Source organism: Lytechinus pictus, chromosome 6 (assembly GCF_037042905.1).
Source record: "Lytechinus pictus isolate F3 Inbred chromosome 6, Lp3.0, whole genome shotgun sequence".
NCBI lineage: Eukaryota > Metazoa > Echinodermata > Echinoidea > Temnopleuroida > Toxopneustidae > Lytechinus > Lytechinus pictus.
This window is the reverse complement of record NC_087250.1, coordinates 17,551,768-17,574,194: the sequence shown is the minus strand read 5'-3', so window position 1 is coordinate 17,574,194 and position 22,427 is coordinate 17,551,768. Positions and strand designations below refer to the sequence as shown.

At 37.2% G+C, this 22,427-nt stretch overlaps 2 protein-coding genes across 2 annotated transcripts; one reads left to right on the top strand and one right to left on the bottom strand.

Moving 5' to 3' along the window:
• Positions 1–6,349: 6,349 nt before the first annotated feature.
• On the top strand, positions 6,350–14,070 carry LOC129263748 (NADH dehydrogenase [ubiquinone] 1 alpha subcomplex subunit 11-like). Its single transcript, XM_054901655.2, has 4 exons — positions 6,350–6,559; positions 8,446–8,535; positions 10,496–10,615; positions 11,818–14,070. The coding sequence occupies exons 1-4, from the start codon at positions 6,454–6,456 to the stop codon at positions 11,931–11,933; spliced, it is 432 nt and encodes a 143-aa protein (XP_054757630.2). The 5' UTR covers positions 6,350–6,453; the 3' UTR covers positions 11,934–14,070.
• A 1,125-nt stretch (positions 14,071–15,195) lies between these two features.
• Positions 15,196–20,404, bottom strand: LOC129262895 (cytochrome c oxidase assembly factor 7-like). The gene is made up of 3 exons (XM_054900872.2): positions 20,200–20,404; positions 18,638–18,778; positions 15,196–17,362 (listed from the first exon to the last, which is right to left on the bottom strand). The coding sequence occupies exons 1-3, from the start codon at positions 20,300–20,302 to the stop codon at positions 16,902–16,904; spliced, it is 705 nt and encodes a 234-aa protein (XP_054756847.2). The 5' UTR covers positions 20,303–20,404; the 3' UTR covers positions 15,196–16,901.
• Between the last annotated feature and the right edge of the window lie 2,023 nt (positions 20,405–22,427).

Below are 22,427 nucleotides of genomic sequence, written 5' to 3'. Positions count from 1 at the left end.
AAAAAATACCCCTCCCCCAAGTAACCTCCTTGAAGGATCAATACATTTTCATTGGCTTCTGTTCCCCATTGGATCTACCAGTCTACCTCTATAATTTTAATCTGTAAATTTTTGATTCAATACTACAGTTGGAGAAAACCTTTTTTTTTCACAATCCGGATGAATTTTCCTGTTTTTGGTGAGCCTTTACGAGGCTGCAAGCTTCTACCAGTGGCAGATATAAGTAAAATTTTACCTAATATTGGATAGAAAGGGAACATGCATGTTTGCTGGGTAATTATTTCCCTCAGTATTGGGCAAAATGCACGTTTGAAGGGTAAAATGTCAATGCAGCATTGCGTAAAATATTTGGTGTCTTTTTACCCAACAAACATACAGACCAAGTAGGTCTTTGCGCTCATCCACTTCTGGCTACCTTGTTATTCCAAAAGTTTCAAAAACTTGGGGGGAAGATAATTTGCCTTTGCATGCCCCACTTTGTGGAATAGCCTTCCTGAAGGCATAAGATAATGTACCTCTGTCGAGACTTTCAAAAATCTAAAAACTTTTTTATTTAACTCTAAGCTCTTCATGCACCTTGAGCACTCTACAGAGTGGATTTGGTGCTTTATAAGTCATTGTTATTATTATTATTGATTAATATTGGGTAAACCTTTTTTTATAGTAAGTACACAGGGTAGCCACTTCAGCTGTAAGCTGTTAACCACAACATGGTACATCCGGTAGGGGGACATCCGGCCTGTGCCCCCCACCCCATTAGTCACTGCCGTCAACCTGTATCAGAAACATATGTGACCAACCATCCCAAAACCAACAACAAGTCGCCTAAATAAATTTAAAGATTTTTATTGAGTTTGAAAAGCACATACTAAGCTTTAAAATAATATAAAACTTGTCAAAATTGATCAACAATAACCTACAAGAGTACCGGTACTTGATTGAATGTAAGTGATGCTAAGTGACAGCTTTCTAGAAAAAGGAGAAAACAAAGTTTGAATTTCAGGGTTCATTTATGAGAGTGCACCCTGTGCAAATTCAATGAAACTTCCAGGCAGTTTTCAAAAGCTTGTGTCAAAGAAACTCTTGTTTTGTTTTCTATACAGCTGTACAACTTGAAATTTTGACAGTATGAAGAAGAGTCATTCTTTCAAATAAGCTAAATGATTTTTTTTTGCTTTTTGAAGAACAAATCCCTATTTTTGCTATTTACAGAGAACCTTCCCAGGCGACCTATTGATGGTTTTGGGGTTGCTGGTCACATGATGTATTTGTATCTGTAAGGATCGAAGAACTATGTATAGACTATGAAATAACATTTGTGATTTGTAAAAGTATTGTTGTGTAGTTGTAACACATATTATTGTCATATTCTCCTGTTTAGCATATTGTATTCATGGTTTTCACAGCATAGAGTATTCAATATACACTGTATGTATCCCAACCCTGTTCACACTGGCAAGATTGCTTGATCTAGTGCATACCGGCTCTTCAATGATAACAAAGTAGCTCTTTGCTTCTGCGTGATATATGATATTAGGTACGCACAATGAGAGAAGGCACAATATGGTGCGTACCTTGTGCACAATGAGAATGTGAATGATGATGACGTGACTTTCAGGAGTTTGCCCGACGAACATGTATTTGTGTGTATTAGCGTCACATACAATCCATGAAAAGTTGACGCCTGCTTGTGGAAATCCTGCCGGAACTGGAGCACTCGTGTAGGATCCCATTGTCTCCTCCTTCAGCCTCAGATATGCACATCAAGGGTCAGGCCTAGTCTGCCGTGTAAACCCTTCACTCGAGTTCAGTGGTCTGAATACGCAGCCTACAATCTTGTCTTGTCATGTCTTGGGTTAGTCGGCATATGCAGACTCGCTGTTCTCCGCCAATCACGTGTGTAGTGAAGGCCCTCTTGCTCAGGAAATTGAAACAGCAAGTTTTGTGTGCTTGTCTTGTGTGAACACCCAGTTGTTGATCAATGTTTCAATTAGGGTCTGTGCCTGCAGACTACGTCAGGCTAGCATAGTTTGATTCAGTCAGATGAACAGTATGAACAGGGTTTTTGTATATGTTACGATCATTTTAACTGTAGACACAGGGTTTCACCTAAGTCATGTTCATACATTTATACATTTATTTTAATGCTGTTTATTTTGCTATACTTGCCAGTTAATGATATGAAGCACTTGTGCTAGTGTAGTTCATTTGCCCCAGACTGTTAATTAGGGTCTGTACCTGAAATTTAAACAAGTTTTATATATGCTAGTCTTGTGTGAATACCCACTTGTGATCAAAGTTTCACTCAAATCAAATGAATAGTATGAACAGGGTGTATGTATTTTACTATCATTCTAACTGAAGAAACAGGGTTTCATCTTAGTCATGTTCACACTTAAGTATAATGCCGTTTGTACCGCTATACTTGCCAGTTTATGATATGAAGCACTTGTGCTAGTGTAGTTCATTTGTCCCAGACTGAAAATTTGTTACTTTTGTCAGGCTTAAGAGTGAAATACCACTTTAAAGCAGTATGCGTAAAAGAGTGTGACTTTTCTTAAAAATTACTAGTCAAATTATGCACTACAAACACAAGGGCCCGAATTCACAAAGGTGGTTTTAAAAACCCATGGTTGAGTCCATTGTTTATGCAGATTTCCTTATTTTACCACGTATATTAAAAAAAGTCCAATGCAGATGCACGCTTTTGTCACAGTGCGCCAAATTGACGCCTGTTGCCGTGGTTATCCACGCTATTTTATTCATGAGTCCACTGTTGGCTGTTTAGAATTCATGAGTCCACTCTTCAAACAGTGGACTCATGAATAAAATAGCGTATCTAACCATGGTAACAGGCGTCAATTTGGCGTACTGTGACAAAAGCGTGCATCAGCATTGGACATTTTTATACAGTCGCCTGATACGCGCTAAATTAAGCGTAATTTATACAGGAAATCTGCATAAACCATGGATTCAACCATGGGTTTTCAAAACCACCTTTGTGAATTCGGGCCAATAATTATATTCATGTTTAAAGTTACCTTGGGTACAGATTTTTCGATTGACTCTCTTGATGGATGCCGATACATTGAACCTCTACTGTTATAGATTTATGTAATAACTGGCTTTCCATAGTTGAAACCACAACTTAAAACCATCATGAGGGCATTTTAATTTGCTTGTTCACAAGTAGACTGCTAGTAAAGTATGGCTTAAAGGAGAATGAAACTCTTGGAGCAAGTTAGCTTTTGTGAAAGCAGAAAAATCAAAGAATAAGATAAAAAAAGTTTGAGTATAATAGGACTAGCAATAGAAGAGTTATGAGCATTTGAATGTTGAGATCACTAATGCTATGGTGACCCTCTCATTGGCAATGCGACCAAGATCTATGTTGTCACAGATGAACAACTCTCCCCATTTGGACACTGAAAATATACCCCAAAACATCTCTTTTTGCTCATTCTAATCATATGTCAAACGATTCATCAATGATATAATGTTGTGAAACCTCTGTACTCGTCCTCTCATAAAATGAACACCTCACCTTGTGATAGACTCTATAAAAGTGAGAATATAAGTGAAAAAGTACTAAAGTAATGAGGGAGTTGTACGTGTGTGACATCACAGATCTTGGTCGCATTGCCAATGGGAGGATCTATATGGCATTAGTGATCTCAATATTCAAATGCTCATAACTTTCTTATTATTCATTCAATCTTCCTCAAACTTTCAACAATATGTTTCTTTGATTTTTCTCTTTGATATGGATTCAGCTGGTTTCAAGGGTTTCATTCTCCTTTAAACCCGACTTCAGAATACGGTCCACAGATTCTAGATTGAAGACTAGACGCCAAAGGCTCTGTCTGTGTCAAGTAAGTAATGCCACAGTACATAGTGAACCTAGTCTCACTACTCCAGACTCTGCATTATGCACTACTTATGCATTATGCAAATGGGAGAACCTAGGGTCTGTGCCTGCAGAATACTATCAAAGTAGCATACAATACAGCTTGTACATTAACTGCTATTTGTGATATACGTTACACTTTGTACATGATATACATATACTTTGGAGAAAAGTCACATACAATGTAGAAGCACGCGCAAGTCTGAGCTAGCCCCAAGCTGAGTACATATAAAATCATAAAAAGTGAAATTGTATCTTTGTGTAATAGAACTTTCAACCTAGTCTGACATCTGTCACACATGTTTGCATATTGGTAATCACAGTTTAATTTCAGATTAATTCAGTTTTATTTATCTTGTGATACTTTGTTTTACTGATACAGAATCAACTGAAATAATACAATACATTCCTTTATTGGGCATTTATACGCTTGTTATCAAATAATTTCTTGCCATGAATGGAGTTCAAAAGGGAAAAAAAAAATGTAATTGTGCTAAATTATTGTTAAAATTTGAGGTATTTATTTTGTATTTTTTTCACTTCATGAATGTGCACATCCAGTACAATTAATTTCAATATCATGTATAGCTGTATCATTCTATCTCTCTCTGTCTTTCTCTCGCTTTCTCTCGTTCTCACTCTCTGTCTTTGTCTATCCTTTCTCAATTTATGTCTCTTTCTCACTCCCTGTCTTTATCTCCTTTTCTTACTCTCTCTCTGCTTCTATTTCTCTCTTTCCCCTTCCTCCTCTCTATATTTTTGACTCCTCATACTGCACTGGAAATGGTATTAATTTCTTAAGTTTATTTTGTCTCTTTTCCATCATTTGCTCACATTCCACATGTAATCATTAAGAGAGCATTGAGTATAAAACTGCAAACATGTATCCTAAAAGGAGACCAACACATTTTTTTTTTTTTTGGAAAAGTGAGAATCTAATAATTTTTTCAGGTGTTTTATCAAAATCAAAAAATAAAACCTTGAGTAATATCTGTATCCATATGATCATGCTATTGCCATATAAGTCTATTTGTAGACATAACGTGTATTTTCATATTTATTGCAATTATTAAATGAATGTGTAGAACAAAATAATTTTCTGTTGTGTGATGTCCTTGGCCTCAGCAAGTTATTGATTTCGAGGGTCCACAAACCCAACAATTTTTTTGTCTACATCAAAATTATTTTCTGCTTTAATCAGGAGCAGCGGAACGGTTTTGGAAGTGGGGCTGAACATGCAAAAATCATAATCAGATGGTAATTTTTACGTTTTTGTACACGGTTTTGGAAAAAAGTGGGGTGGGGCTGAAGCCCCCACAGCCCCCCCCCCCCCCGTTTCTGCAGCCCTTGTTAATAGTCTAATCTTATAAACCTTGTTTTTGGTTTCAAATCATGCCTTGAATGTGCATACTGTACATGTGGATGATTTCTACGCACATGAACTTTGTTGAAATAGTTACAGTTTATATTGTTTCAGTTTGCATCAAAGATCTGGTTCCCGTTTCATAAAGACTTGTTATAATAACAAATGCACAATGTCTGTAACAAATTTATAATCAGCCAATCAGAATGAAGGATTTCAGAAGCTTTTTAACTGTTTTTTGCAAATTCTTATTATATAAAGTTTTATGAAACAGGCACCAGGCTATTAAAGCACAAAATATTTTGATGTAGACAAACCTTGCCTAACACTCGACTCGTACGTGAACCCTCCGCCATATGTTGACCCTCTCTACTTTATGTGCTCAGCTCTATTTACCATTCATGCTGTATTTTCAAAATGTGCCCTATATAAAGAGGTGAGCTTGCCTAATTGTGAGAAGAGAGAGAGAGAGGAACAGAGATAGAAGGGGGGGTAGGGTAGGCCCGGGGTAGCTGGGGATGCGGAATTAAAAAAGTGACGTGAGAGAAAAGAATTAAGCTAAATCTGTGTCAATAGTTATTTCTACATCAAGACTACAAATTCGGATTTGTTAGAAGCCTATAAATAATGAAGTCCTTGATACCTATGGGCTGTGTCTACCAAGAGTGAATCGGAGGGGGGGGGGTGAATCAGGTTTTTTTTTTAATGGTATATTGGTGGTGACCTCTCTCTCGATCTTTTGCATGGCCGGCGAACATGTAAACCAATGCTGACCCCTCCCAATTTGATCCATGCAGATCCGCCCTACAAATGTCCAATTGAATATATACACAAACCTTATATTGGCGTGAACCAGTTTTGACCCTCCCAATTAAAAAAAGAAAAAAAAAATCTTGGATGATCAACGATCGAGGGAGGTGGCCATATGAAATTGATCATAATATGCAAGTTTATATCTGCACGATTGATATTTCATTTTAGAGTAGACTACTATGATAGCTTGTCCCCGGTCTAGGCAATGGACCCCTCCCCCAATTGCGGGCTGCCTCCCCGACCCCCCCCCCCCCCCCCCCACCTGCACAAACGCTCGTCGATCGATTGCATTGTCAGCAGAGCGAGAGAATTACTGTAGCCGGAGGTTGGCCCAGATTTTCTGAAATTGTGTGCAATTAATATCTCCAAAATGGATCCGAAAATAAAAGAAATGATTCGTCCGAAATTTGATTCACTGAATGGTAACGATACGGCCATCCGGACCCTTGAGATCACGTTTTTCTCGTCCATTGCAGGTGAGTTATCCCTTCCTAAATTTTCACGTTAAATGTGTTGTCCCACATACCGCAGTTGGTGTATTGTTTGACTTGAAACAAAATATTGAAATTGCACTAAAGATATAGATCTAGAACAATAGATCTTAAAGCTTAACTTGAATGTGTCATAAGCCCTGTATCTCATCTGTTTTATTAACGGCTTGGTATATTCTAAATGAACATTAACAAAAATCCAATCTAAAAAAGCAAAATCCACAAATCTTGAAGTTGAACTTTGAAGACATTGAACTTAAGTTGAAATTTTCTTGAATTGAATTTTGAGTCCGAGAGTGAGACTTTTGAGTGCAAAAATTTATTTGTATACTGTCTAACTTGCACTTTTTTGATAGGCATTTAGATTTCAGGCTTATCTTTAGAATCCAAAATCATGTGATATAATAATGTATTCATTGACATTACCATGATCCTAATGTATTGTGTGCACGTGTGCGTTAATGTGACTCCTTGTTCTAATACTGTAACGACTAACGTTACACTTACAGTTATGCTCTCGAGATCGAGCTCTCATGATCGATTATGACATTGGATTGTAAAGTCACTCTGGCATTCATGATTCATAATAACATTTGATGATTTTGATCTAATCCTAAACTAGGGTGTCTGGAGAAAAATATTATTTTTCTTATTTCAAGAAAATATCACATTTTCATTGTGAATTTGAAGAGAAATGACCTTCAGACTGACAGAAATGTAACATTTTTGAAAAAAATCCGATTATTGGCTGCAAAAAAGAAGAATGAAATTAGGTCAATTTTCAGCATTTCTCTGTCATAGACTGTGTAGTTAAGAAATGGACACACACAAATCCAAATTTTTAGCTTCCGAGAGCTGTTATAAATTTATTATCAATGCCAAAAACTTGTCCATAAAGAGTCCAATAGGATTTTTTATGCTCTTTCTGATGGTATGATTTTTATTTAGATTTGTAAACCAGATCACAATGAAAAATTGCGACAAAGTGAAAAAAATTGTGCAAAACAGAAATGTCATTTTCCCATAGAAAACGCATGGGGAAATGGCAATCTCAACACACACAAAAATAAGGGTTTGCAATTTATCTCTAAATCCTTAGTTAAAATGATCATATAAACTTGTCCTTACTGTCAAAAGAAGCCCCTGAATTTTCTCTTTCCATACATGCCCAACACAAGTTAATAATCAATTCAGATCACATTTTTCTAGTAGCCTGAACTTCCCCCAAAAAATGTGCCATATTTTCCCCTAAATCAGCCTCTCTTATGCTGACACTTTTCAGTGTGGCTTCAGACACCCTACCTAAACCCTTATCAATGCCCTTGTTTTAAAAATTTGGCAATTGCAAGAAGTAGGAATGCGAGTATTGGATACATTTTTTGATCTTTTCTTTTAAGTTTTACATGCCTTACAAAATTTGACCCTACTGCATGTAGTGTGGGGCCGATCTTTTATACCGTGCAACCCCCCCAGACCCGATGCCGCTCTGTTACGGCTGCATTAATTCTAAAATTTCTTGAATAAATGTTCAGAGCTAGGAACTACATGTATAAACAAATGTTATTGATCTTGCTTCATCAGTTTTGAATGTACAATTATGTAACAGTGGTGCTTTTCAACCCAATCCAATGTGCATGCAACACTGCTGTAGCAGTGTGATACATTCTAGAATTTCAAAGATAAAAATTCAACATTAATAAGCTGATGAGAATACAAATTATTGAGAATCAGACCCAATAGCACACGAAAGATTCATTTATTGCATATTGTGAATTACTGACTTAATGAAACACCCACCTGGTATAATGTATCAAAATTTACCTTGATTTTTTCCATAATGATAAAAGTTGTCATTTTCCATCTTTATACAGGTGCTGGTGCCAGTGCTCTATCATTGGCCATCAGCCCCAAGGGCTTGGCCGAATCAGCGCTCAGGACTGCCTCACTCACAGCTACATGTGGTAAGATATTGAAGCTTCAGTTTAATAGCTAGCCCCCTCCAAAACCAGCGATATGTTGCTAAAATGAATTTTTGGATTTTTATTGACACTGAAAAATGAAGAAGCACATCCTAAGCCTTACAAATGATATATACAGTGCGCAACACTGGCACTGGTCCGACAGTCCCTGAGCAGTAAAACTTTTCTGAAATAGCCAGTTTTACTGGTCTGACATGACCAGTAAAAAAAATATCAAAGTGATACAAATGACATTTTCTTCTCTTTTGTAAATTATAAAAATGGCTCTCCAAAATTGAGAAATGGCTCTTATGAATTATCTTAGTGTGGGTGTACTGTTTGTTTGTACATATGGGTTTTTTTGGGGGGTGGAGCAATAAAAGCATTAAAAGACACAAAGACAGCAAAATAATCCTGAGTCTTTGTTATGTTTTTCTTTATTTTGGGGACCAGTAAATTTTAGGTTCAGACCAGTAAAAAATGGAAAAACCGGGTATCTACTGGTCCGACAGTTAGTGGGTTAGTGTGGACCCAGATTTCTAACTTGTCAATATTAATCAACAATAACATTCACAAGTAATTGAAAATTGAATGTAGGAGAGATTCAGTGAGAGAATACAAAGAAAAAAGGAAAAACAAGGCTTAAAGTTAGGCGTTCACTCAAGCCTTAGATCTAAGGTACACATGGGCCCAATGCTTCCTCCAGAGCCAACATATACATCAAGTCCTCTGTCTTCTTTCTATCTACACGTACACCACACATAGCCCTCACCTAGTCTGCAGGCACAGACCCTAATTGAAACTTTGATCAACAAGTGGGTTTCATGCAAAGACTACCACATACAAAACTTGCTGTTTCACTTCTGAGCAAGAGGGCCTTCAGTATACAAGGCATTAGTAGGCTGCACGTTCAGACCCTTAACTCGTGTGAAGGGCTTGCACAGCAGACTAGCTCTCGCCATTGCTCTCTCCATCCTCCTCAAAATACCCATCTCATTTTCCATCAAACAAACTGTTTCATCTGCAAATGAATACTCCCTAAACTTCACATCCAAACCTTGCTCTAGCTGTCACAGCTACATCCAGCCACCACCCACACTTACCCTACACTGTGTATGATTATTGTATCCACCCCTTCATATAACATTTCCATCTAGTCCACCAGTCCTTCACACAAAAGCTCTCTTGGCAAGCTTGGGTAACCCTCTTCATCTTTGTGCATTATCTTGTTCGATTTTTGTGAAAATTATTTGCTCTTAAAGGGATGGTCCGGGCTGAAAATGTTTATATCTAAATAAATAGAGTAAAATTCACAGAGCAAAATGCTGAAAATTTCATCAAAATGGGATAAAAAATAACGAAGTTATTGAATTTTTATGTTTATCAATATTTTTTGGAAACAGTTACATGCACATCGTCATGAATATTCATTAGGTGGGCTGATGATGTCACATCCCCACTTTTCTTTTTCTTATGTTATTACATGAAATCATAAATGTTTAATTATTTCATACATGTGTAAATGATGTGTGTCCATTATGATGAAATAAGTTGTGGCAATAAATAACTAATGCACTTAATCACTTGTATATCCAATTATTTTAGTTCTTGGCAGAAAAATGTTGAATAAACCTGATTTCATATTAAATACAAAAGAACAAGTGGAGATATGACATCATCAGCCCACCTAATATTAAAAAAGACATGCCTAGAACTGTTTCATCGGAAAAATGCAAATCTTTAAAATTCAATAACTTCGTTATTTGTTTTCTGATTTTGATCAAATTTTCAGCATTTTGCTTTGTGAATTTTACTCTATTCATTGAGATATAATTATCTCCAGCATGGACCATCCCTTTAATAGGCAGTGAGGTGCAAGCATTTCAGTCACTTGTTTTTAAGGTACGAGTTTTGTTCTTTTGAAAATATTACCTTGATTTATTTTGTATTTGTTTCATCACAGCTGCTGTAGGTGCCATCTTTGCCACGACGACAGGTGCCACTGCGTCATTCAGAGGAAAGGACACGCCCCTCAATTATTTCATTGGTGGATGTACATCAGGCCTCTTCTTAGGAGCTAGGAGTAAGTGGCCTTCATCTCTTTTGGCGAACATAGGCATGATATTGAACTTATCATGGACACATGTGTTGATGATGATGTTGATGGTGCCCGGGGGGGCCACTTCAATTGACGAGTGGATACCATACGCGACCAGGGGGTCTCGAAAACACCCTAAACACATATTTTTTCATATTCTGAAAATGCACCCCTTAACAAGTATTGGCGTGTGAAACCCTACCCTTAACAAATATTGGAAACAAAACGATACTCTTGGCAAGTATTCCCTGAATTGACCCCCTAAACAAGTACAACAATATTTTTATTGTTATGTCACTGTCGTCGCTTTTACCTTTACCTGATTGTGTTTAGTACAGCCACATCTCGCGCAAAATTGTACTCTAAACACGTACCAGTGTTGACTGTTGGGGCAAAAAGTACATCCTTTATAAAACATATTAGTCTTAATTTTGTACACCCTCGCAAATTTGACCCTAAACACGTAGCTTTCCCGGCGAAAATAGATACCCTTTTTTCATTATTTTAGTGTTTTTGACACCCTTATTACGTTTCGTACGTAATGTGCCCTATCTTGAAAAAGACGTCCTTTTTACTTGTTTTTTTGGTCGCGCATGGTATCCACTCGTCAATGTAAGTGGCCCCCCCCCGGAAGATAGTGATGATGATGATGATGGCGACCTCGGTGATGATGATGGTGATGATGATAATGATGGAGATGAAGATGATGACGACCACAATGATGATGATAATGATGACGACCACAGTGATGATGATGATGATAATGACGACCACAGTGATGATGATGATGATAATGACGACCACAGTGATGATGATGATGATGATAATGACGACCACAGTGATGATGATGATGATAATGATGACGACCACAGTGATGATGACAACCACAGTGATGATGATGATGATAATGATGACGACCACAGTGATGATGAGGATGATAATGATGACGACCACAGTGGTGATGAGGATGATAATGATGACGACCACAGTGATGATGAGGATGATAATGATGACGACCACAGTGATGATGAGGTTGATGGTTATGGTAATAGTGGAGATGAGGATTGATTTCTTAAATTGCCCAGACCTTTCATCTCATCATGAATCCAATATCTCGTTATCTCTTTAATATGACTGGATAATTTGATTAATACTTTGATCCATCTCTCCTTTTCTTCCTCACACAGTGCAAAGTATGGGAGTCGGTTCCGGTGCATGTGCAGCCTTCGGAAGCTTAGGGGCCTTCTACAAATACTGGAAAATCAACGAGTGGGGACCCTTTATTCCACCACCAAAATATTAATTAATTCTTACTGCTAATCTAATTATTTTAACCCATTGCCTACCGGAGTCGGGTAGTCCAAGTACAAATCATATGGGATTACATAATTTGGTAGTCAATGGGTCAAGTTATATCAGGGTCCTGTTTCATAGAGACTTATTATAATAACAAATGTACCATTTATATAACAAGTTTACTATCAGCCAATCAAATGGATGGATTTCAGTAGCTTTAAACGGTTATTACAAATTTGTTATTATAACAAGATTTATGAAATCGGTCTCTGGTTAGAGTGGTGCATGATGAATGAGAGTTTGAGATTAAAAAAAAAAAAAGATGGGAATCATTTTGTGACCTCCTTTCAAATACCATGGAGCTAACCAATGCCTACCACCCGGTATTTGAAGTCAAAAAGGAAAAATATGTAAACTTCGTGTTTGAATGACTAAGAAAGAGTGCTCCTCAGTATTTGCCATTTTCTTTTAACGAGTCAAATATTTTTCTCAGCTCGAGATCAGATGAAAATGTTCCATGGTAAATGAATGGAAAAAGGTGCTCTTGTTCTCCAATACCTCCATCATAAACTAATGGTTTTTCAGTTTGAAAAGGATGTGAATGGCACATATTTTTTTCAAATGGGTCCCCTTATTTAGCCTCCTCAACAATTTACCAGCCATTTTTTAGCTAGATTTTGGATTAGAATGGTGCACTTCAAATTAAGGCAGGAAAGGGGCCTATCTAATTCTCCAAAGCCACCATTAACCAATGACTTTAAAGTTTTTGAAGGTATGTGAATAACACATACCGGTACTTTAAAAAGTGGGTCCCTGAGGTAAATTCCGAGTATGAAGAAAGAGTTACTGTACATACATATCCTCATCTGTTACAGTTCAGTCTGCCGAGTCTTTGTACAATTCAATTTGTACAATTGCTTAAAGCAGGGGTAATAATAATAGCCGGGCCCGCTTGGAGAACAGTTTCCAGAACTGAAGTGGCTTCCCTGGGTAAATATACCTATATTATTATTATTCATTATTCATTCAGTCAAATAAATGGCCAAGTGGAAGCAATTCTCATACCAGAGGATCATGTCATGAAGGTCTGAAGCACTTGTCAGATGTCCCACCGTGATTATTTTTTTCCTACGGGATAACAGTAAATGGCAGGCAAAAAATTATCATTATTTTAATTTTCCGGGGCTACTTTTCCCAACTTACTTCCTAATTCTGGAACATTGGATTAAGCTTTATCATTGCAATGAATGGGATTTACCAGGGCTCCTTTTTTTTTAGTTTCCGGAGCTGTTTTGGGCATTTTGGGGGACAAAATAGCATCGAGCCGGCATGTAGTCTTTTCTCCTGCAGTCGTGCTTCTCAGCCAATCAAAATCAAAAAATCAAAATTACTGACTGTTACCGTGGTAACACAGCTCTGGCAAGCATTGTTATTGTTAGATAAGGAGAGCAGGCAAAATAGCTCGATCCCTTGCTGATCAACTATCTCATTGGAGTTGTGTATCTTCATCATGCATTGTATAAGGAGAGCATGTGAAATGGCCTGCCCCTTACTTCACTTGTGAAAATGACCTCTCAAATTAATGCTACCACTCATTAAAGCTATCTCATGGAAGTTGTGTGTATCTTGCATTGTACATAAATAGAATTAACATAAATATTTCAAAAAATGTTGAATTAAATGTCTTGGAAAAAAATATTATGAGTGTCATTTTCTTCTGTATATTTTTTGGTGGGTCATTTGTCAACAAAATGTATTATCAACATGTAATTGTTTTTTATAAGATGTGAAACCAAGATAGACCCAATCCCAAACCAAATGTTTGTAATACATGTAGTTTTGCAAGTGTGTGAGATCTATGATCATTATATTTTCCTTTCAAGTCCACCATATCTTTTGAGATAAAATTTGTGACTTCATGGCACCGACAAATTTGTACTTCTCATTGGACCATTACAGGTAGCAACAGCTAAAAAAAAGTGATTTCATATTTCTGTCCAATAAGAATAAGGACGTCAGCCGATATTCATGAACATATCTCTTCCCAAACTACTAGTGATCAAGATCTATCGATAAAATCCTGGTTTTGCCTAGTTTTGATCAGAACATTGCCGCTGAAAATTTAACGAGAAATGAAACACATGAAAAAAAAAAAAAAATTTGTATAAATTATATTTTATCAGAACCTCACACATTGATTTGGAATATACAAATTCAAAGAGAATCAGGGGTGTGAGAGTTCAGATTTTTTTTGTTTTGATTTTCAGCTTAATTTCAGCTTATTTTTGGCTTTCCTCTGTACAAAAAGTATGGGAGCTCTTTCTATTTCAGACTTTCTACAAGTTTCAGCTTTTTTCAGATCTTTTTATTTGTGACCACTCACACCCCTGGAGAATGTACAACAAAAGGATTAGAAGGGAAAGGAGGGTGAAGAGAAAGAAAGAGGAGAAGAAAAGTGAAAGAGAAAAGGAGCATGGCATTTTTAAGGGGGATGAGACCGATGAATAATAGAGTACCGAAGTGTGATTATTAATTTTCACCTTTTGCATTTCAGCATTTTTTATACCATAATTTGGTAAAGCATGATAAAAAACCACCACAACCCAAATATGGTGGAAATCGGTCCATGGGGCCCCCAGGACGATTTGACCTCGTGAATACATAATTAGTCCCATTGAAGTCAATGTATTTATATTGGCCTGGTTCTAAATGTTATTAGCCCCATTGAAGTCATGTATTATTGGCCTGGTTCTAAATGTTAGGAACCAGGCCAATAATACATTGACTTCAATGGGGCTAATTATGTATTCATGAGGTCATATCTCAGACCCCCATGGACCGATTCTCACCAAATTTTGGAAGTGTGGGTTTTTCAATATGCTCTACCAGAATATGGTATCTAAAACGCTGTAATGCAAAACAAGTTTTTTGTGACGTCATCACTTCGGTACTCTACAATATACCACTTTGAATGTTAAGGATAGCTTAGGAAGTACGACACTGAAGACTCATATTTCTGGCTTGCACATGTACAGTAAATCGGAGGTACTGAGATATTTGTATATTATTGTGAATGAGCCATGAATGGACCAGTGATGAAAGATTAAAGTCCCGCTGGTCCCAAAAAAAATTCTGACTTATTTTTCAGATTGAGTTTACAATCTCCTTTACTGGGTGCTGGCCAGAATTTCTTTGAATCTTCAATATTATACCACTTGCTTTGTACACATATCTATACATCATGTATAATGAAATGATATAACTTGATCTTGCTTTAAATAAATTCAAACAGTTTATTATCAATTCAATGAATTTTCATCTTATTAAAACACACTGTCAGTGACATGACAATGAACACTCATTCTATCATTGACAACCAGTTGTCTCTTTAAACCTATAGGCCCGTATTGTGAAGTCAGGTTTAACTTAGACCACGGTCTAACTCTGTGCTAAAATTATCGGGAGCCAAAAATTCTGTTTATATTTTATATTACCTATGTTTACTATTTTGTTTCATTTAGCATTTCATAATGAAGAAAAATACTTCCGTTATCATTCCAAGACAATTATGAACAATTTGGATGTCATATGAGTTAATAAATTGAATGTTTACTGTTAGGGATTCGTGCCCCAATTGGCTCTCCATAGTTAAACCACAACTTTAAACCTGAGTTTAAGTTAAACCCGACTTCAGAATACGGGCCATAGTGTATACCCACTTTGTCCAATGTAGGTTGGATCATTCCTTATATGGTCTAGCAGGGCTCGAATTAATAATTCATAGAGGTAAGGCCATTATTTAATTGGGCACTATAAAGGAAGGGAAAAAATGAAAAGGCATACATATGCGGTAATATATTATCTGCCATAATCATATGTAACTGAGAATATACATGCAATGTTTAGTCACACATCTTTGTGACCCCCCCTCCCATTGAACTCCGAACATGGGCCACTAATATGAAAGAAATGATGTTAAAAGTTGTAATGATCAATTGCAAACAAACTGTCGATCGACTCTAAGATGCATCATTTAGGCCTGGCTAATATGTTCCCAAAACACTCACACAAATCTATACAAAGTGTTAAAGATGAATTTCACCTTACTTTTCAGATAAAAATCTGGTAAGGGGGTAATTCCTCTTTAAATCGTTCCAATTTTTGCTCATTGGTTTAAAGATAGCCTGTAATGTAGGTAGAGACTGCAACTATTTTCTTTGTATTTAACAGTCTGATGCTGTTAGATGCGAAACCAAAGCGATATGTCCGATAGGACGAGGCTACAAACTGTGGCTGAGGCCATCTCTTATACACTTCTGTCTTGATTTTGTATTCCTTTAATTGACAAAATTACTAATTACTAGTGAAATTTTCTTTAAAAATGAACAACCTGAACCGCATTACGTTTGATATAAGGAAAAAACAACTTGAGCAACACGATGGGGTTAAGCTGGTAGTTGCTTCTCATCCTCTGTAGTCTTGCCGCATCAGACACATCGCTTACTTTTCCTGCAACAGCAAAGTTATCACTGCAGCCTCCGTCTAGATTATACTACTTACATGTACATGCACATACAAAAAGTTCATAATAAAGAAAACTCTGCCAAAGCCGTTCTTCGTAAGTCCCATAATCGTCTAAATCGAAGCATTATTTCAGACCAGAATAGGCAAAACGATAACATCTAAGTTTGATTTCATTCAAGTTGAACAGAATTTCGTAGTCTCCAGAGATTTGACTTTATACGCAGAGTCACCTTCGGACTAGTGAATGGCAAGGTCCTGGGGTGTGAGTGGTCACAAATAAAAAGATCTGAAAAAAGCTGAAGGGTGTCGAAAAAATCTGAAATAGAAAGAGCTCCCATACTTTTTGTACAGAGGAAAGCCAAAAATAAGCTGAAATTAAGCTGAAAATCAAACAACAAAAAATCAGAAATCAGCTAAAAATCTGAACTCTCACACCCCTGAAGGTCTTTGATCATGACGTCTGACCAAACTGAAGCTGCCTATTCACTTCCTGGGCTTCCTCATGTAGCGTCTTCGCCCTCTCCTTGAATTTAATCGCCAAGGCTTCATCCTTTGGGATGCCATCCCCCAGTTTATACATCCTGCTTGCGTTCACGCAACCGTACATGTGCCCCAGTTCGCAGCTCCGTGTTGAATACTCAATCGCTCTCTTCATATCCTTCTCCACTCCGCTCAACCCCTTGATGTAGACAGCACTCAGGTTGAAACAGCTAGCCTGGTGATCCTTTTTACATGCAGTCTCGAGCAGCTTGAGGCCTTTATCCCTGTCTTGTTTTAAAGTGGAGTCTGGGGTACTAGTGCCATTCTTGGAAGACATGAGAACAGATCCAGCCCCAAAGCAAGCGTCTTGATTGCCTAGGTTACAGCCTTTGATGAAGTAATGAAGCGCCTTCTCTCTGTCCTTCTCAAAACCTGCATTATTTGAAGATAATTGAAATGAAACTTAAATTTCATAATTAAGCCTATTTGAACTATTCAGGTATATGTATAGAACATAAACAGGAATTACATTAAATTATCTTACATAGTTCATTACCCTTTAACTTTATATAGTATGAGGTATTACCATTTTTCATATCTCTATTTTCTATTCCATTTCTATTAAAAACATTACACATCTAGGTGCAATGTCTACAGACCACTTTTGGATACCTTAATCCTAGTTTGACACCATTTTGATAAAAATCGCACATAGTCTAACCATGGTAGATCTGGGCCCCGTCTTACAAAGAGTTACAATTGATCCAATCAATCGTAACTCTACGGAAATCCATCAGTGTCATACTTTTTTCTACAGGAAATGTGCAAAATGCCCTTTGCAAACAAAGGAGAACACACTGAACTGTGAAGAAATCAATTAATTTATGGATATACATTCATCTAGAATTTTTTTTGAGCAAACATGCATTTTATATGTTGACTTTGCTGGCTTTCCATGGTTGCGATTGATTGGATCAATCAATCATATCTCTTTGTAAGACGGGGCCCAAGGTTTATGACTAGCACACATTACAGTCCAGAGGCATCTCATAATGTTTGCTAGCGATAAATCTTGATGCCTCAATTACGCTAACTTTTAAATTCACTTTCCCTGGCCCGACACTATTGCCCAAAGCTATGATAATGAGGCTTGGTCAAAGATATCTCCCTAGAACACTGAGTTTGCTTGAATTCCCCAAAAGAAGTCCCTGTTAGAGGCATTTCCAATGCTTTTTTTTATACAAAGTTTCGAGACAGCAAAAAATAATATATTCCCCAGGAAAGCTAATGCCCACTAGCGTACCTACGGGGGGGGGGCAGGGGGGGCACTCTGCCCCCCCTGACGAGTCACAACCCAATGCAAAAACGTATCTTTGCCCCCCCCTGACGGGCTTGAAAAACCTTTTTTGCCCCCCTGACGAGCTTTAAGACCTTCAATGCCCCCCTGACGAGCTTGAAGACCTTTTTTTTTTTTTTTTTGCTTGTCAATTTTTTTCTGGTACGAAATCCTTTATTTGTGATCGAAGACCTTTTTTTTTGTTTGTCAATTTTTTTCTGGTACGTAATCCTTTATTTGTGATCGAAGACCTTTTTTTTTTTTTTTTTTTTTGCTTGTCAAATTTTTTGGCGGACGGTTTTGCCCCCCCTGTGGAAAATCCGAGGTACGCCACTGCTAATGCCCCACTAACTTTGGTAAAACCAATGTACCTTTTCCATGAAGATAATAAGCTCCAGTTTTGCTGCACCCCCTCGGGTGGTTGAAGTCATCACAGCTCATCTGATAAGCCTTGGCTGCCTGGGAGAAATCCTTCTTCACGGCAGAAAAGAAATCCCCAAGTCTGTAACAACCTGCATTAAAGACGAGAGAAGGTGAAAGACGGAGGCATACTAGATGATGGTGATGGTGATGATGATGATGATAATTATAATAATAATAACAATAATGTAATATTTTTATACTGCTTCTGTAAATATTTCAAGTGCTTTTTACTGTAAATCTATTAATACACCTGGGCCTGGGTGGAGAGTGGAAAATGTAAACGCTTTGCCAATTAAAGCCAAATGACAAGTTAAGAGGAATGCTGCAGTGGGATTTGAAGTTAAAATTTTTTATTGGAATAAATTATCAGGAATGATTTCAATGGAACACACACCAGACACCTATTCAATTCATAACTGAAAAAAAAATATGACTGTTTACTGGCCAACAGCTAGGATAAACCCAAGAGGATAAGGAAAAAGGGGGAAGTCATGAAAAATGAAGAATACAAATAGAGAGATGGGGAATGGGAATAGCCAACGTTATAACAGGAAGTCTGAAGAAAATGGAGATCGATTCCAAATCCAATAAGTTGGACAAAATAATTAATTTTAATTCATTGATTTTGAATAGACATATCATTAAAAAATTAATATGCCCTAAATGTTATGTCTGAATGAATACATTAACATATTCACAATCATGATCATTCTTCACAGAGAAAGTCACACACACGTATTCAAACGAAAATAGGATCGGCATGCCAATAGGATCTAACTAAAACTACCTTGTTCATTGAATGAGTAACTAAAACCTACATTGCAGACAATGAAGCAGTTGCACTGCAGCTAGCTCTAGCACTATGTCTATGACTATGCACTGCCACTAGTACTCAGTAGCAGCAGCCAGTGGCAGTGCGCGTGCATCAAAAGCTGCTTCAGTCTTAGACCAAAAGCTTCGGTCTCTGTTATGTTGGTTGTTCAGCTGAACTCTGTTGGCTTCACTCACCAAATACAGAGACCGAAGTTCTAGCGCGATCTGTACAGGGGACTCAATGGCCATATGTTTATGTACTTAACTAGATTTGATAAAACGGGGAAGTGAATTTGCGTGACAGCCGAGGTAAGTCACTGTTTTTGTTCCTTTTAACTTGATTTTTCTCTGTTTTTTGGCAATTAATGCATTTTGGTCGTGTTAATTTTCAAAAAATTTATTCATTAAAGACAAAAATTGAAGAGCCCAGACGGGGGGATTTTGCATTGCAAGTCCCCTAATGGTGGCTGCACGCTAGTGAGCCGTCTGTGTATGAGGAGAAATTAAAAAAAGAAAAATGTGAAAAAACTCCTCGAAACAGACGGCTGCAAGCTGTCTACTTCAGTCTCAGCCTCAGGCAGCGGTACAGACACCGATAGTAAAGTCTAAAGAGTGGCCAGATCTGGCGGCCTCATTGATAACCGGCGTCTCGCTGAGCTGAGCAGCCCGTGATGACGGGACTAAACAATTTTCTTACCATCAGGCGTTTTTTCCTTGTAGCACTGAAAACTATATTCTGTTCCAACATTCTTGATGTAATCTTTGACTTCATCCTCATTTTTAAAGTCAACGGCAAACATCGTTACTAATTCCTTTGGTGGAGAAAATCCGGGAGAAAACAGAATTTCGTCTGCTTCGACTTCGTGATGATTCCATAATACACAAAATTACGCAATTGGAATAGCGCCATCTGCGGTAGTTCGCTCCACATTATTCATCTTGAACCTCGCCCTTTTTCTATTTCCCTCCCTTCTTCCAACCTCTTCTTTTCCTTTCTCCCTTTCCTCCTCTTTTTCCGATATGCTCATGAATCATTTTTCTCTACTCTCAAACACACTCGCTCTCTTCATCCTGATTTTCCTTCTCTCTCCATCAATCTCTCTTTTGATCTCCCATATATCTCGCTCCCTCTCTTTCTGTACCTTTTAGTGTCCTGTCTTCCCCCCTCCTTCTTTACCCCATCTCTCTCTCTCATAATCTATCCCTTCTGTTTCTCTATCAATTTCTTCCTTCCCCCTTCCTATCTACACCAATTTCAGACAGGCTCTCCACTCATCATCTATCCTCCCAATTCTCAAAGTTGATCTATATCATTCCTTTAATTTTAACCCCCCTCCCCATATAGAAATTATTTAGAAATTTTCAACATCTAGCTCTGCCCCGTGCCACAAAACAAAGAAAATATATAATTGGTGGGCTGTAAAAACCTTGTAAGTCATTTTTCCCCATTTAAATATATATATTTTTTTTTTATCAAACTTAAGGACAGTAAGCTCAGAAAAGAATATAGAGTTGAATGAAGTGGCAAGTCTCGTTGGCCTTGAAAGCATTCTTTGAAGAAATTGGGAGACTGTTTTCATATAATGTACGGTTGCCATTTCTGAGCTGCCTTCAAATTCTAAAATTCTGAGATACAAGGGTTTTAATGGGAAGTTCACCCTAATGATAAGTTTGTTTTAACAAAAGCAGAAAAATATGAGAAAGATATTGGTGACAGCGTGATGAAATAATGTAAAGGAATAAGGTATAAATTTGTAATGTTGATTTTGTGATGTCTCAAATGAACAGCTCCTCCATGCATGTGTCGTATATGATATAATTTTATTTTGAGTGCAGTTTTATAATCAGAAAGTTGAAAGGGATTTAATTTGTGTAGTGGATATATCATCAGACACATCGCTGGGAGAACAGTTTTCAGAACTGAAGTGGCTTCCCTGGGTAAAGATACCTATATTATTATTTCAAATCTTCTCTATCATACTCCATTAAAACAGGAATTCATGGGATTTGTATTACATGATACAAGGGGAAGCTGCTCAGATATGTATCACAAATTACAAACTTTAAAAATTCATAATTCTCTCATGAATTTTCACAAGATCAACAAAACTTTCTTTATTTCTGCTTTTATAACACATGCGACCAGTGGCGGATCCAGGAGGCACATCCAGCCCGTACCCCCCCCTTTGATAGGCATAATCAAAATTTGCAATGTAAATATGCCATTTTTTTCTGGGGGGGGGGGGGGCTTGTCAAATTTTTGTTGGATGAAATGACCTTAAATTTTGGGTGAAAACTTTTTTTTTTTTTTGGGGGGGGGGGGCTTGTCAAATTTTCCTTGAGAAATTGTGCCCCCCCTTTTGGAAAATCCTGGATCCTCCCCTGCATGCGACTTATTATTAATGTGGACTTCCCTTTAATAGCCTATAGACGGTATCCTCTTTTAAATCTTACAGGCAAAATCATACAAATATAGAACACAAACACAATAAGTGTAGAGTCATTTACTTCATTTACAAAACAGTACTATCCACGTATATATACTATCAAGACACCATAGAACTATAATCATATTCCACAGTACAATAATGGAATCATACAAACGGTATAATACAGGATAAAATCACACAATAATCAATTCATTGTCCAAAAGCTATAAAATGTACAACATTGAAAAATTCCTTTAAAAGGAATAAAAAGAGGTTTTTATCATTTTGTTTTACTACATGATTGACATATTAGAGTTGGATCATCACTTAGGTTAATGTCAGAATTATGTTACCAAATGTAATATACTATATGGGCTTGTCTACGAGCCTTTAGGGATTCTAAATACACAATAAAATACGATTGATATCAACCAATAATGGTTCCTACATACACATCAGTCCTAGTCTACTGTGCAGACCCTTCACTCGAGTTAAG